At 32.3% G+C, this 13,623-nt stretch overlaps 1 protein-coding gene and 1 long non-coding RNA gene across 2 annotated transcripts; both read left to right on the forward strand.

Moving 5' to 3' along the window:
* The first annotated feature begins 240 nt into the window (after nucleotides 1-240).
* On the forward strand, nucleotides 241-7,646 carry LOC113373683 (collagen alpha-1(I) chain-like). Its single transcript, XM_026613964.1, has 16 exons — nucleotides 241-369; nucleotides 2,148-2,327; nucleotides 2,479-2,541; nucleotides 3,143-3,208; nucleotides 3,370-3,399; nucleotides 3,725-3,838; nucleotides 3,983-4,063; nucleotides 4,147-4,329; nucleotides 4,418-4,984; nucleotides 5,018-5,161; nucleotides 5,292-5,390; nucleotides 5,504-5,695; nucleotides 5,959-6,150; nucleotides 6,714-7,229; nucleotides 7,296-7,391; nucleotides 7,465-7,646. Exons 1-16 carry the CDS (start codon nucleotides 279-281, stop codon nucleotides 7,644-7,646), a joined length of 2,796 nt encoding a protein of 931 aa, XP_026469749.1. The 5' UTR covers nucleotides 241-278.
* Nucleotides 7,647-7,808: 162 nt separating this feature from the next.
* Nucleotides 7,809-11,224, forward strand: LOC113374021. The gene is made up of 3 exons (XR_003366928.1): nucleotides 7,809-7,882; nucleotides 10,906-11,001; nucleotides 11,119-11,224. It is a non-coding gene; the product is annotated as an uncharacterized LOC113374021 (long non-coding RNA).
* Nucleotides 11,225-13,623: the final 2,399 nt, after the last annotated feature.

Genomic DNA, 13,623 nt, shown 5'->3' on the forward strand with positions numbered 1-13,623 from the left:
AGGTGGGGTCTTCTCTATAAAACCCGTTCACTTTGAGAAACATGGACAGTATTAATTATATTCTTATATAATGCTTATGATAAAAATACACGATGACGAATACGAGATTTGTTTAAAAATAAGTGCTTAGCTATTAGAAACGTTTTTTGCATCTCAACTATTCTTAAATGAGCTGTAAAATATTGTGAACTGCATACGAAATAAAGGCTAAAGTGACGAAAGTTGCTATATTTATTATTTGTGAATATAGTAGGAATGCAATTTAATATATTATTATAATGGTTCACATAAAAAATATTTTGTTTTTGGGATTGTTGATAGTGAATGATGTGCACAGTTATGGTGTAAAAACAGGATCTTATTCAGGAAGTAAGATTTTAGAAATTATATACCAAATAAAAACTTACTATGCTAATAGTGTTTAGGAAAAATATTATAACAAATTAATTATTTTTGCCAGTTTAACTATCCAATTTTGTTAAAAATTATTTAATAATTTATTTTATAAATGCAATTATAAACTTGAGTAAATATCCAATAATCTTAATTACACTATACAGTAAACCGTTTAAATATTTAAAATGTTGAAGATTCTACTAGTTTTTTAAATTTCTTATTAAATCTTCATATTTATATTTAAACATAATCAATTACATTATTAAGTAAAAAATCAATAAATATTTTTTGTATATAAAATAATATTTTCTGTTTATATTAGGCCATATATGGTAAAAGACTATACTATAGGTCTTATCTTACTATACTATAGGTAAAGCTCAGCCCTGAAATAATAAAATTATATATTTATTTAAAAATTACTGCTCTTATTTATTTAATTATATACTTATGAATAAATGGTAGTTTTACGATTTATTTCTGTATTACAAAGCTAAGGTAAACTTATTTATAAACAAGTATTAAATATTTAATATTTTTAAGATAGACTTCTATTAACGAAAAAATTAGATTTGCTAAATTTTTTAGTGAAGGGCTAACTTTTTTGAATTTAAATCAAGGTTAGTGTTTCTAATATATTTTGGAATTATAAAGAAAATAATTTATACAATATTTTAATTTTGTCCCGAAGTATGTAACCGACCTTCAATATTATGATTTACTCGTATTTTTCTATAAATTTTGGTGTTTGGAATAATTATTTGGAGTCCTACCCCAAAATAGAATCAGGATATAAATATAATATTAATATTTTTTTTAATTTTTACAATGTGGTTATATGATTACATTTCTAATAAATAATTAGAAAAAAAACCGACCCCAAAAAAATTATATTTTTTTATCTAAAATTTTTATTTTAGTTTTTCGGTTTTTAATTTGCCTCACGTTCTTTGAAAGATAGACCATAAATGTTTTTTTATTGAATTAAACTTCAATAATATTTTTTATGTATTATATTGAAAGATTAATTTGTTATAATATTTTCAATTATTTCAATTATTATATATTTGGACGACCTAGCAATAATATTATTTTACCCTATATTTTTCCTTTAATATTTAAAAATACTTTAATAGCTATTAAAAGTTATAACTTTATAAATGCTAAGGGTCCATATTTAAATTGTCCAAACGTTTAATTCTGCAGATATATGATTGCATATTAAATTGCTTTTGCTACTATAAGATTTTTAAATTTTTATGATACTATATCACATTAAACAAAAAATTCAATTATATTTAATAAATTAGTAAATATATTTGCGTAAGTAAGTAATAAACATAAATTAGTACGACCATTACAAGTTATAAATATAATAAATAATTTTAATTTATTATAAATTTGATTAATTAATAATTAGTATCAATTATCGATACTAATAGTATATACTCCTCAACTGGAGAGTTGTAGATAAAATAGAGAACAAAAAAAATATTGATGTTAGAAAAAAAGTTATACATAAATAAGATTATGTCAATGATGAAGATTGATTTAATATTATAAAAAATAGCCATGTGAAATCAATTTAAGGCCAATATCAATAATCCATGCTATGTCTATGTTGGCGAAAAACTTTTCAAATACTTCGGCTACAATTCAATCCAAAAATTAATATAAGAACAATAATTTATTCATGACATATTAAAAATAATTAGAATTATAATAAAACTAATATTATTATCATTTACCAGGTAGTGCAAGCTCATTCGCAAGTAGTGGTTCCTTTGCCGGCAGTGGTTCCTTTGCGAGCAGTGGTTCCTTGGCGGGAAGTGGTGCTTTCAGCGGCGATGGAAGTGGTTCCTACAACAGCATAGGTGCAGGAGCCTACTCAGGCCCATCTGGAAGCGGAGTATTTGGAGGACCAGGATATGGTAAGTGCTGTAATATTAATTAATTTTATTGGTCGAGGATAATAGTGGAATAGTAGGTTTCATAGAAGTAAGATCTATTCAGATATGCACGTTTATTCCTGATTGTTTAAGATTATCCGTTATTATTTGTTAAGCATTTTGAATTTTATAGGATCCGGTCGACCTGGTTATATAAGTAACGTCATACCTATTGGACCAAGCTACGGGTCAGGAGGTATTGCTACAAAGAATTTATAACTTACCAAGCATCTGCACCAGAATTAAATATCTTTGATACTTTTGCGCACTTTACTAATTAGTTGCTTACCAACGGTTAATCTTAACAGTAAAGCACTTGTAGCATATGATCTACTTATAAGCTTATTCTCCGTTAGCATACCTATGTTATGTAATCAGTCTCTCTTGGTATTCTCGTTGACCTATTTTGTGGTATATCTTATTTTTTGGTAGTATCCAAAATCTATTCCTATTGTGTTTATATAAGCGTTAATTTACATATTTATACTGTCAATGGCTAAGAAGTGACCTCTAAATCGCTTATATTTAACATTAGTTCAACTTTACGCATACTCTATTGATAGATGCAACAAAATACTTTAATTTTTAAATGCTCAATGTTTAATTTTTAAAGTCATATATGGTAAAACAGGTCACGGAGTATATCTTTTACACTCATAACATTTTAAACAAAATAAGCGTGACCTTGCTATAAGATGTCTTCCGAGAATTGTTCCATTAGTTCACTATTCAATTTATTTGATAGTATAATTTAAATATTCCTGTCGAAATATTTTTTAAAAGAATGTAATTTGTAGGAGCCGGTAATCGCCCTGGTTATATAAATAACGTCATTCCAATCGGGTCAAGCTACGGGTCGAAAGGTACATTTCATAAACTTTACAGATTTAAAACTCGATTAGCACTCCAGATATTATTTCCGTGCACATTATTAATAACAATGTGTAATCTTTGTCGAAACTAATACGTACGTATTATTTTATCATAATAAATTTAATTTAATGAGATCTATTCTTTTTTCTAGGTGGTGCAGGAGGAGCACCAGGCGGGGCAGGTACAATTATTGTCATCATGAAAAATATCACACTGTAGCTGTAGAACTAATATTATCCTACGTAGTTAGATTAATTATTCTATTTCATATTCACCTTATTACTTTGTATGTCTTTATGTAGTGTAGTGATTAAAATAACCCAGTTTTGGTGTTTGATAAATTTGTATCTTAGTAAATCTGATATAACATAATATCTACGTTTTGCAAGCTTTTAATATTGTATGTAGTTAGTAAAATTGCTTCATTATCATGTATTTATACTAAGCAACTTACCACTGTATGTCAAACTAGTTGCAATTCATGTAAATCCATTCATTTTCTGCAGGTTGTACAAAGGGTTGTTCAAACGGCAAAACTGGTACCCACTATACTGGTGGATTCGGAGGTAGTCCTGGCGTCTTAGGAAATCAAGGAAAACCAGGCACACACGCTGGATTAGGTAATTCAAAACGTTGTTTCTTCTAAATATGCTGACTATGATCAATAAGCTTAACTTGTAAACCAAATATGAAACAAAATTCTGAAACAGTTATTATAAAATAGAGAGTTAGCGTAATGAAAAACTGTATTATAAAATATGCAGGAGCAGGAGCAGGAGCAGGTTCAGGTGCAGGTTCTTACTCCGGCTCTGGTGGTACTAGTGGATCGGGTAGTTATGGACCAGGTTAGTTACAATATATATTGAAAACAATTTTAAAAATTAATCGATATCACAAAATAATTTTTACCCATTGTGATTTTATGCAGGTGTGGGAAGCGGTTCAGCAGGCCCTGGTGCAGGTTGCACAACTGGCTGTAGCAATGATGGTGTTGGGACCCATTATACTGGAGGTTTTAACGGAAGCCCCGGTGTGCTTGGGTCTCAGCAAAAACCAGGAACTCATGTGGGTGCAGGATCGGGAGCCGGCAGTATTGCCGGTAGTTCCGCAGGTTAATTTATTTGCTACATATTTGAATATTGCAAACCATAGAATTAATAATTCTACTTATATTAAAATTACTGTAATTTATGTTACAGGTAGCATAGGTGGAACTTTTGGATCATTACCAAGCTATGGTAGTGGCTCAAAGCCGAGTCCAGGCAGTTACGGAACTCCAGGTGCATTTGGTACACCAGGTACTTATGGTGGCCATAGCCCAAGTGGTCCCGGCTCCTCGGGAAGTTATGGAGGTCCAGGCGTTCATGGTGGCCCTGGAGTTCCCATTGGTCCCGGCGGTAACGGTAGCCCTGGATTACACGGTGGTCCTGGCGTACACGGAGGTCCCGGCGTTCCCGTCGGTCCCGTAGGCCCTGGCATACCCGGAGGTCCGGGCGTACCCGGAGGCCCAGGCGTACCCGGAGGACCAGGCGTACCCGGAGGCCCAGGCGTACCCGGAGGCCCAGGCGTACCCGGAGGCCCAGGCGTACCCGGAGGCCCAGGCGTACCCGGTGGCCCAGGCTCCGGTGGTTATTCAGGAAGCCCAGGTTACTCGGGTACTCCAAGCATTCCCGGTAGTTATGGCAGCCCAGGTATTCCTGGTACTTCAGGTAGTCCGGGAAGTATTGGCGGTTATGGCGGTCCCCACGGTTCTAGTCCAAGCAGCCCCAGTGGTCCCGGCTATAATTCTTTCACTGGCACCGGTCCAAAACCTGGAACTGGGGCCGGTATATTTGGCCCAGGAGGAACCGGTGGAGGCGGAAAATATCCTCTAGTACAAGGAGGATCTTCAGCTGGTTCTGGTGCATTTTCTAGTGCTACTGCAGGTAGCGGAGCATTTGGAGGTAAGAAATTATATGATTTATGTATGAATGTAAAAGTCATAGCATACTGAAATTTATAAAAAAATATTATTTTAAATTTTTATATAAATGTTACTCAATACATATACTCTTACTTCTGATAATTTATTAGGTGCTTCGGGTAGTCCAACATATGGTTCCAGCCCAGGTTTTCCAAGCTCCGGAAAACCTGGATACGTAGGCAGCAGTCCTGGAAGTCCAGGTTTCGGTGGTAAATAATAGACATATATATTTTTAAAAACGGAATCCTAACTTCAATTTTAGTGTATTTACCAAACCGGGATCTTTTCTATGATAATTATATAAAAACTAATCAATTTTCAGGTATTCCAAGCAGCCCAAGTTACGGATCCGGTCCCGGTAGTCCAAGCCCAGGAAAACCAGGGTATGGAGCAAGTAGTCCTGGAGCTCCAGGTGCACCAGGTTCTCCAGGGTACGGCTCAGGACCAGGCACTCCAGGAAAACCAGGACCTGGTGGAAGCGGTTTTGGAAGCCCAGGTTTTGGACCTGGAAGTGGTAATTTCTTGGAATATAAATATAAAAGTCACACGAAAATAAATTTATCCACCTTAGAAATGTATACTTCTGATAGAAAAACCAACTTACTTACTATCTCGACGATTCAAGTCTTTAACATCATTTTAATAATATAATACAATATGAGCGACCCATAGAAACTAGTTGAATTATGAAATTTCAATAGCGTTTTTTAATTTTAGTATTTTTACCAAACCGGGATCTTTTCTATGATAATTATATAAAAACTATTCGATTTTCAGGTATTCCAAGCAGCCCAGGTTACGGATCCGGTCCCGGTAGTCCAAGCTCAGGAAAACCAGGGTATGGAGCAAGTGGCCCTGGAGCCCCAGGTGCACCAGGTTCTCCAGGTTATGGTTCAGGACCAGGCACTCCCGGAAAACCAGGACATGGTGGAAGCGGTTTTGGAAGCCCAGGTTTTGGACCTGGAAGTGGTAATTTCTTGAAATATCAATATAAATGTCATATGAAAATAAATTTTATCAACCTGAGAAATGTATACTTCTGATAGAAAATTCAACTTTTGTAAGTTTTATGTTTTCTCGACAATTCAAGTATTTAACATCATCTTGATAACATACTACAATATTAGAGGCCCTTAGAAACTAGTTGAATTATGAAATTTCAATAGCGTTTGGAATTATGATCAGAACTATATAAAATATAGTTTTTATAGAGGATATGAAAACGCAAATTAGTGCACATTAATTAATATAATTAAATATATCATAAATTTGCAATGAAAATCGCATTGAATAGATTGTAACTGTATTTTTGAAAAAAAAAGAAAACAAGAAGCATATGATAAGCAAAATTTCACTTTTTATTGATCAAGTAGTATCGAAAAGTTCTTGCAAGTCGCTTCAAAGCAAAATTTTACTATTGATTTCTTATTGATTATTAATTTTTAATGAAAATTCATTATTAAATTATTTTAATAATTGTAAACCTATAATATTTCATGCAAATTTAACAGATTTCAATATTCTTACTTCAGGAGGCAAACCAGGATATGGAAGTTCGAACAAACCAAAGTGCGAAGAAGAAGATGACTGCTCTGATGATAATGATTATGACTATGACTCCAAATATGGATCAGGTTCAACTGGTTCCGGCGCCGGGTCAACAGGCGGCTCAGGATCGTATATAATGAAACATCCAGGAACGGGCGGACTACCGGTAAATACAGCTTCTGGACCAACCTATGGACCAGGAAGTTCTGGCAAACCTGGATTTGGAGGTAAACCTGGATTTAGTGGTACTGGATCTGGTTCACATGCAGGCCCATCATATGGAAGTGGACCCGGTTCAAGTGGCCCAACGTTTGGAGGTGGTTCAAGTTTGAGTGGCCCTGGTTCTAGTTTACACTCAAGTCCATCATACGGAAGTCATCCAGGTTCGAGTGGTCCTGCATCCAGCCCACATGGTAGCGGTACGCATTATACTGGAGGATTTGGCGGTAGTCCGGGCGTTTTAGGTAATCAACCGCAACAAGGATCAAGTGTTGGAGCAGGTACCTACAGTTTACAGGACTATAGGCGAAACATTATTTCATTTAAATATGATTTTACTTCTGTAGGAGCTGGGGCTTATTCCGGTTCTGGATCTGGAGTGGGCGGTGCAGGCGTCGGCGGTGTAGGAGTTGGCGGTGTTGGATCACCGTACAGCCCTGGCGGTATATATTTTTAAAATTATAGTATAGATATTTTTTGTGAAATTAAATATAGAGAAATAACGTGGATTTTTAGCTGGCGGAAGTGGACAAAAAGCTCCCGCTGGTGTAGGCTGTATGACTGGTTGCACAAATGGTGGAAAAGGAACTCATTATACTGGAGGATTTGGTGGCAGTCCAGGTGTGTTAGGCTTGCTAGGAGGAGCAGGTATATTACGCGACGTAAATTCTTCTCTTGTTCACTATATATTGATTTAGTAAAGCAAATTACAAAAATGTTTAGTTTATGACCCGAAAAAAGCTTGCAAAACGTGATATTATGTTTATATACTAATTATAATTGTTAGAATATAATTAAATATAATTAATTATGTTTAATTATAAATACATTGAAAAATGTTTCAAATGAAGTATTTATGTAGTTAGCAGTGCAGGATCTTATTCCGGAAGTGGTTCATCACCTGGACACCTTGGATCAGGAAAACCTTCTTACGGTAAATAAGTATGCAATATTTATTTAGATTTAAGTTCATTTTTTCAAGGTTCAAAAATCACCAAAAATTGATGATTTAGGTTCGCATCGTTTAGGCAAAGATAGTCCAATTTTTGTATTTAAAGCAGATCCTAATTTAAATGCGCGAAAACGAAATTCATTAAAGCATCGTGGGCATTCAAGAGCTATTGCTACTAGAAAAAAATTACAATTACCTACTGAACAAAGTATGGTATATAAATTGCAAGAAGAAAATATAAAAATAAAAAATGCTCAAAGCATTGAACACAATTCTATCGCCCCAGTAGCAACGACGAAACAATCTGCATTAAATAATTCAATTTGCAATCAAAATTCATGTGTAAGAAGTCACTTAGTAAAAGATTATACAAACAGTAATGTAGAAGATGAACCAGGATCGATAAGTGGTAATATCAGTATCAACTTATAAATAATTAATATTGTAGAAATGTGCAAATAATGTTGGAGTAGAAACAAAAAATTCTTGGAATAAGGTGGTAGAATTTGGATACTAATTAACAAGAAACCTGACAAATTCATTATAAAAGAGCGTTGCAATAAAACCATATTGTAATGGGTGCGCGTGGATATCACATAGTTCCTTCTGTAGTATTCTATAGATTCTGGTAGAAATTATATTAAAATAATTACTTATAGAAAAATCTGTTATTGCAGATAATTCAAAAGTTGAACAATTACCTATCAGTGATCAAACCGCCCATGATATAATAAAGTCAAGATTTAATGAAGATTCTAAGAACAATCATTTGGATCCTACATTAGCTAAATTGAATGACTCTATAAACGAAATACATATTGATAACAATGTTACAATGAATTCAGTATATCTCGATGGAACAGCTTATATTAAAGTTGATACAATGACGCCTACTCCTAACAGCATATCAACCACCACAAATACTGACGACATTTCACCAACAATCAAAATGAATGTAAATACAGAATCTGAAATGGTAGATAATACGATGGGTTTTACGGATTCAGCAACAAGAACATCAAATGTGAATCTAGCATCAAAAAGTGGCAATGATTCAATTATTTCCTTGGACACTTCAACAACGTCGATGAATTCAAATAAGTCATCAGAAACTGTATTTGAGATAACTATCCCACTAGAATCTTCAACAATGAGTATGCATTTGAATACAGCAAGCATTGTCGACGATGTAACTACACCAATAAATTTGTCAGTAAACACCACAAAGGCAAATGCAGTGTCTGAACCTGTTGATAATCCGAATGCTTCTGCGGATCCAATAATTATGACAACAAATGTAGATATAGAATTAAAAGCTGGCGATCCAATTACTTCTATAGAACCATCGACAATGAAAACAAATATAAATTCAATGCCAGAACTTGTCAGAGATGCTCATACCGATTCATCGAACATTATAATGGATCTGAATACAGTTCCAAAAACTGCCAATAATCCAATGACTATTATAGACTCATCAACAATGACAACTAATGTAATTACAGTATCAAAATTAGATAATCCAGTAACGTTTACAGATTTATCAACGATGACAACAAATGCAAACACGATGTCTAATCCAGAAAAGAACATAAAGGTTACGACTGAAAGCTATATTCATGACGATAAAATGCCATCAACTATGGTTCAAACTACATCTTCAAGTATTCTAAATAATACTCATTTACACTCTAATGAGAGAGATAAAAATGATGACACTAATGTCGAAATATCATCATTTGTTTCAGATGATAAAACAACTGTTCCAACAGAAACAAATCATAAAGATTCTACAGATAGTAAGACATTATTCACAACTGAAATAACCACAGATCAATATTTAACTACTTCGATTGATCCATATACCACTAACCCATATGAAATTAAAATGACTACCGGTTCTACCACAACTTCAGATTATAATAAAGATAAACATGTTATAACTACAGATTCAATAACTAGTAACAATACGCCAAAACATGCAGAAAGTTTACCAAAGCAAGAAAATATAAAACACAAAAATTTCATGGAATACATTCCAGTAGTTGTGTTACAGGAATCGCATCCTATTTTCAAACAAAATCCAAATTTGAAACCTAAAAATAAAATAAAAAATAATGATAATATTAACCCCATGGCGACTATGGACGCACCAATTTTCGAAACTGCTCCAAATAAATTAGAACAAATTTCTGATCAAAATGATGCAATACCGCAAAATAATTTGTCAGATGATTATAAATCAGAAAATAAAAATAATGATAAAAACATGACTCCTGAGGAGACTAGCAAAGTGGATGTACCAATCCTTTCTAATAGATTTGCTGAAAATATAAATGGTCATGTAAAAAATAACCTTTGTCAACATAATTGTAATGAAGGAAAACCACTTGTAGATCCTATTTTGACAAATAACTCAAACCAAGATGATATTTATCAGGATAAACCAGAATCATACATAAAACATCAGGAACCCGAAAATATGAATACAAATCAATTTGTACAATCAGACCAAAACTCTCAGCCATCGCAGAGTTTTACAACGAACATACCGTTTGAAAACACGAACCAACAGAATTTGGGTACACAAATTCCTAATAATCCATTTACAAATTTTGGTTTTCCAAATAACTTCTTTGTAAATCCATTCCAAAATGCATTTAACAATTTTACTCCCCCAGTATTTCCTTTCAATCAATTTGCCTTAAACAATCCTGCTGCAGAAGCTGCTGCTGCTGCATTAAAAACCTCCTTTGGGGGGGCAAACATATTATCAAACTTAGCTCAGTTACATGGAGCCCCAAATTTATTTCCAGACTTTATAAATCCATCCAATGTGCAACCACAAACATTTTCTGCACCGAATGAAGCACCACAATATAATTCACAAAATAATGAAAATAATGATAATTCTAATTTATATACTGATTCTGTACACTTACCATTTAATGGCATAAATCAATATCCTGACATAAACTCACAAGAATCCACATCAAATTTCGCAGGAAGTGGTGCAGGCGGATCGCCTTATGTTGGAGCTGGAGGTTCAGGTGGACCTGGAACGATAGGATTTGGAGGTGGCCCTTCGGGTTATGGAGGAGGTAAGTTATATATGTAACTGTAACAAGAATTTATCAAAATTCTTTATTATTTTTCATCTTTTGTATTTGAAACATATTATAGTTTTGTTTAAATTTTATTTAATTTATATTAAACAGCCGGAAGTAGCAGTGGTGCCTTTTCTGGAGCTTATTCTTCAGCAGGAAGTCTTGCAGGCAGTGGGTCTGGTGTTGGATTTGGAGGCCTACATGGTGGTGCAGGAATTAAAGGAGGTAATTAACTTAAATGAATTAGATCAATTAAGTTTTAATAATATCAGGAGAATTGTTTTTATTATCACTATTATTCACAATAATTAGAAAATAACTAGTGGGTCGCATAGCATCGTGCCTTAAGGCAAATTGCTGGAACTTCCCGTACCAAAAATTATTTTTTTTTAAAAAGATTAACATTTTTGACAAAAGTTTACTTTGTATAAATTAGATTTCTGAGAAACTATAAATTTTTGACAAAAATTTACTTTTTTTTGAAAAAGAAAGAATTGTTGAAGAAAAATTTATTTTGAAATATTTTGGAAATTCAGAGCATTTTTTCAAAGCAATCGTAGTGCTTTAACTGCATAGAGATAAAATATCGAAGGCGTCGCCGTCTAACGGATGAGCATTGGTACGGAACCCATAGGAATGTAAACAAAATGTATATTGTTAAAATCTCTATAAAATATCTGATAATTTGATGTGCATATGTCTAATGATCATTTTGACCGCCAGATGGCGTTTTTTTACTTTTTTTACTAGATCTCCGAAACCGCCAGACCTACCTTCATGAAAATTTGATCGGTTTATTTGATCAAGTAAAATGTTTTTTGAATTATTCAAATCGAACGCTCCGTTCTCTTAAAAACTGAGTTACGGTTTTTGGCACTTTTTGCCCCATATATTCGGAACGGCTAGACCTGCCTTTGCCAAAAACTAATCAGCACGTTTCCTTATCAATACGAATCGAATGTTTTTTGAATTATTCAAATTTGTATCCGAACACACACACGAAAATTTGTATCCGAACACACACACATACACGCACACACACGTATACACACACATACATCAATTTTTTCTAAGGTATGCCAAAATGTTCAAAATGTTTTAAAACGTGAAGATATAAAAAAAAATTCATTTTCTATTTTTTTGAAATTACTATAACTTGCACTACGGGAAGTTAATAATAAAAGAACATAAGTTGAACATTTTAACAACTGTATCGATTTTTCAAAACAAGAGTAAATGTATCTATCTTTTTAAAATATTATATAAAAATAAGAAATTTAATTATAAGTAAATACAAAAAAAAAATTGAATAAAATATTAGAATTAACTGAAAAACTGGAATCAACAAAAATTGCACATAAAATTACTGAAATAAACTCATAATTTGAGTTTTACACTTTTTCACAATGATGATATTGATTCTATCATTACAAAGTAGATCTTGTAATATTAAATAATTTATTTAAAATTGCACCATTTAAATGATTATATTTTTAATAAATTAAATAGGTCATCCAGGAAGCTTCTCATCAAGTTCCAGTGGATCATATGCCAGTTCCTACGCCAGTAGTTCCAGTTATTCAGGATAATTTTTATTCAAATTAAGAATATATTTTGAAATTTTCTTTAAGTTGAATAATAGAAATTGATATTCTAAGATATAAATTAAGTTAAAATATAATTTTTGATAAATGTGATTTATTATAAAATAAATTATTATAATCTAGATAATATTACCAATTTTGATACTTGATAATAATTTATAATATATTGTATTCTTGCTTTGTTGATCAAAATAAAATAATAAATTAATTCAAATAATTTGATAATATTAAGAAACATTTCTTGTGTGTTGTTTCTCTCAATGTTTCACAAATCAAAGTTCTTCATTTATTTCATCAATATCAACTTCTTTCTTGAATATTTCTTGAGGAATATGCTTGATTAAATGCTTTGGTGCAACTGGTAAATGAATCGATAATTCGTTTGCCCATATTTCTGACATTTGAATTGGATTTGATTCCATTGTTTGTATAATTAAAGAAATAATTATTATGAAAAAAGCACATTTAAACATCACTGCAATAATACAAATTCACGTATAGAAAGGAAATTAATGATTATTATATACCAAAGTAAATTTACATACTTTTGAGCTGAACTATATTATTATATTAAGACGTTATAAGTTAAATTTGTAACATATGGTAATAATTTGCCATTGATTTGGTGTCAATGTCAATCAAATTATTATGAATATGTAAGCAAGTTTAAGTCGTTTCCAGAGATAAGCACATTCAAAACCATTTGTAAAATTTATGAAATATGTAATAGTTATACATAAATGTTTTATGTATATGTTTCATATTCATTTGAAAACACAAGAAAATTTTTAAATAATTGTTATCGATAGTATTTAAAAAAATAATATAAAGTAATTGCTTGAATTTATCCATGGTTTTACTACTCAGTATATGTACATCACTAAATTTTAATTAGAACAATAACTAGAATATACATAAACAAATCAAGTTAATCAGAGTCATACTCCCAATAGAAATGTTAAAATTGGTACATCTCAAATCATTCTACATATTGGCAAAACAACTTTACATA

This window comes from Ctenocephalides felis, unplaced genomic scaffold (genome assembly GCF_003426905.1).
Source record: "Ctenocephalides felis isolate EL2017-DRISC unplaced genomic scaffold, ASM342690v1 CF-g0.4_SCAFFOLD_01604, whole genome shotgun sequence".
In the NCBI taxonomy this organism is placed as follows: Eukaryota; Metazoa; Arthropoda; class Insecta; order Siphonaptera; family Pulicidae; genus Ctenocephalides; species Ctenocephalides felis.

What these genes read in the sequence shown, in the direction of transcription:
- LOC113373683 (XM_026613964.1), top strand. Translation starts at nt 279, where the DNA reads ATGGTTCACATAAAAAATATTTTGTTTTTGGGATTGTTGATAGTGAAT. An exon ending in ACCAAGCTACGGGTCAGGAG is followed by an intron (nt 2,542 to 3,142) that starts GTATTGCTACAA and finishes TGTAATTTGTAG; the next exon opens with GAGCCGGTAATCGCCCTGGT. An exon ending in ATCGGGTAGTTATGGACCAG is followed by an intron (nt 4,064 to 4,146) that starts GTTAGTTACAAT and finishes GATTTTATGCAG; the next exon opens with GTGTGGGAAGCGGTTCAGCA.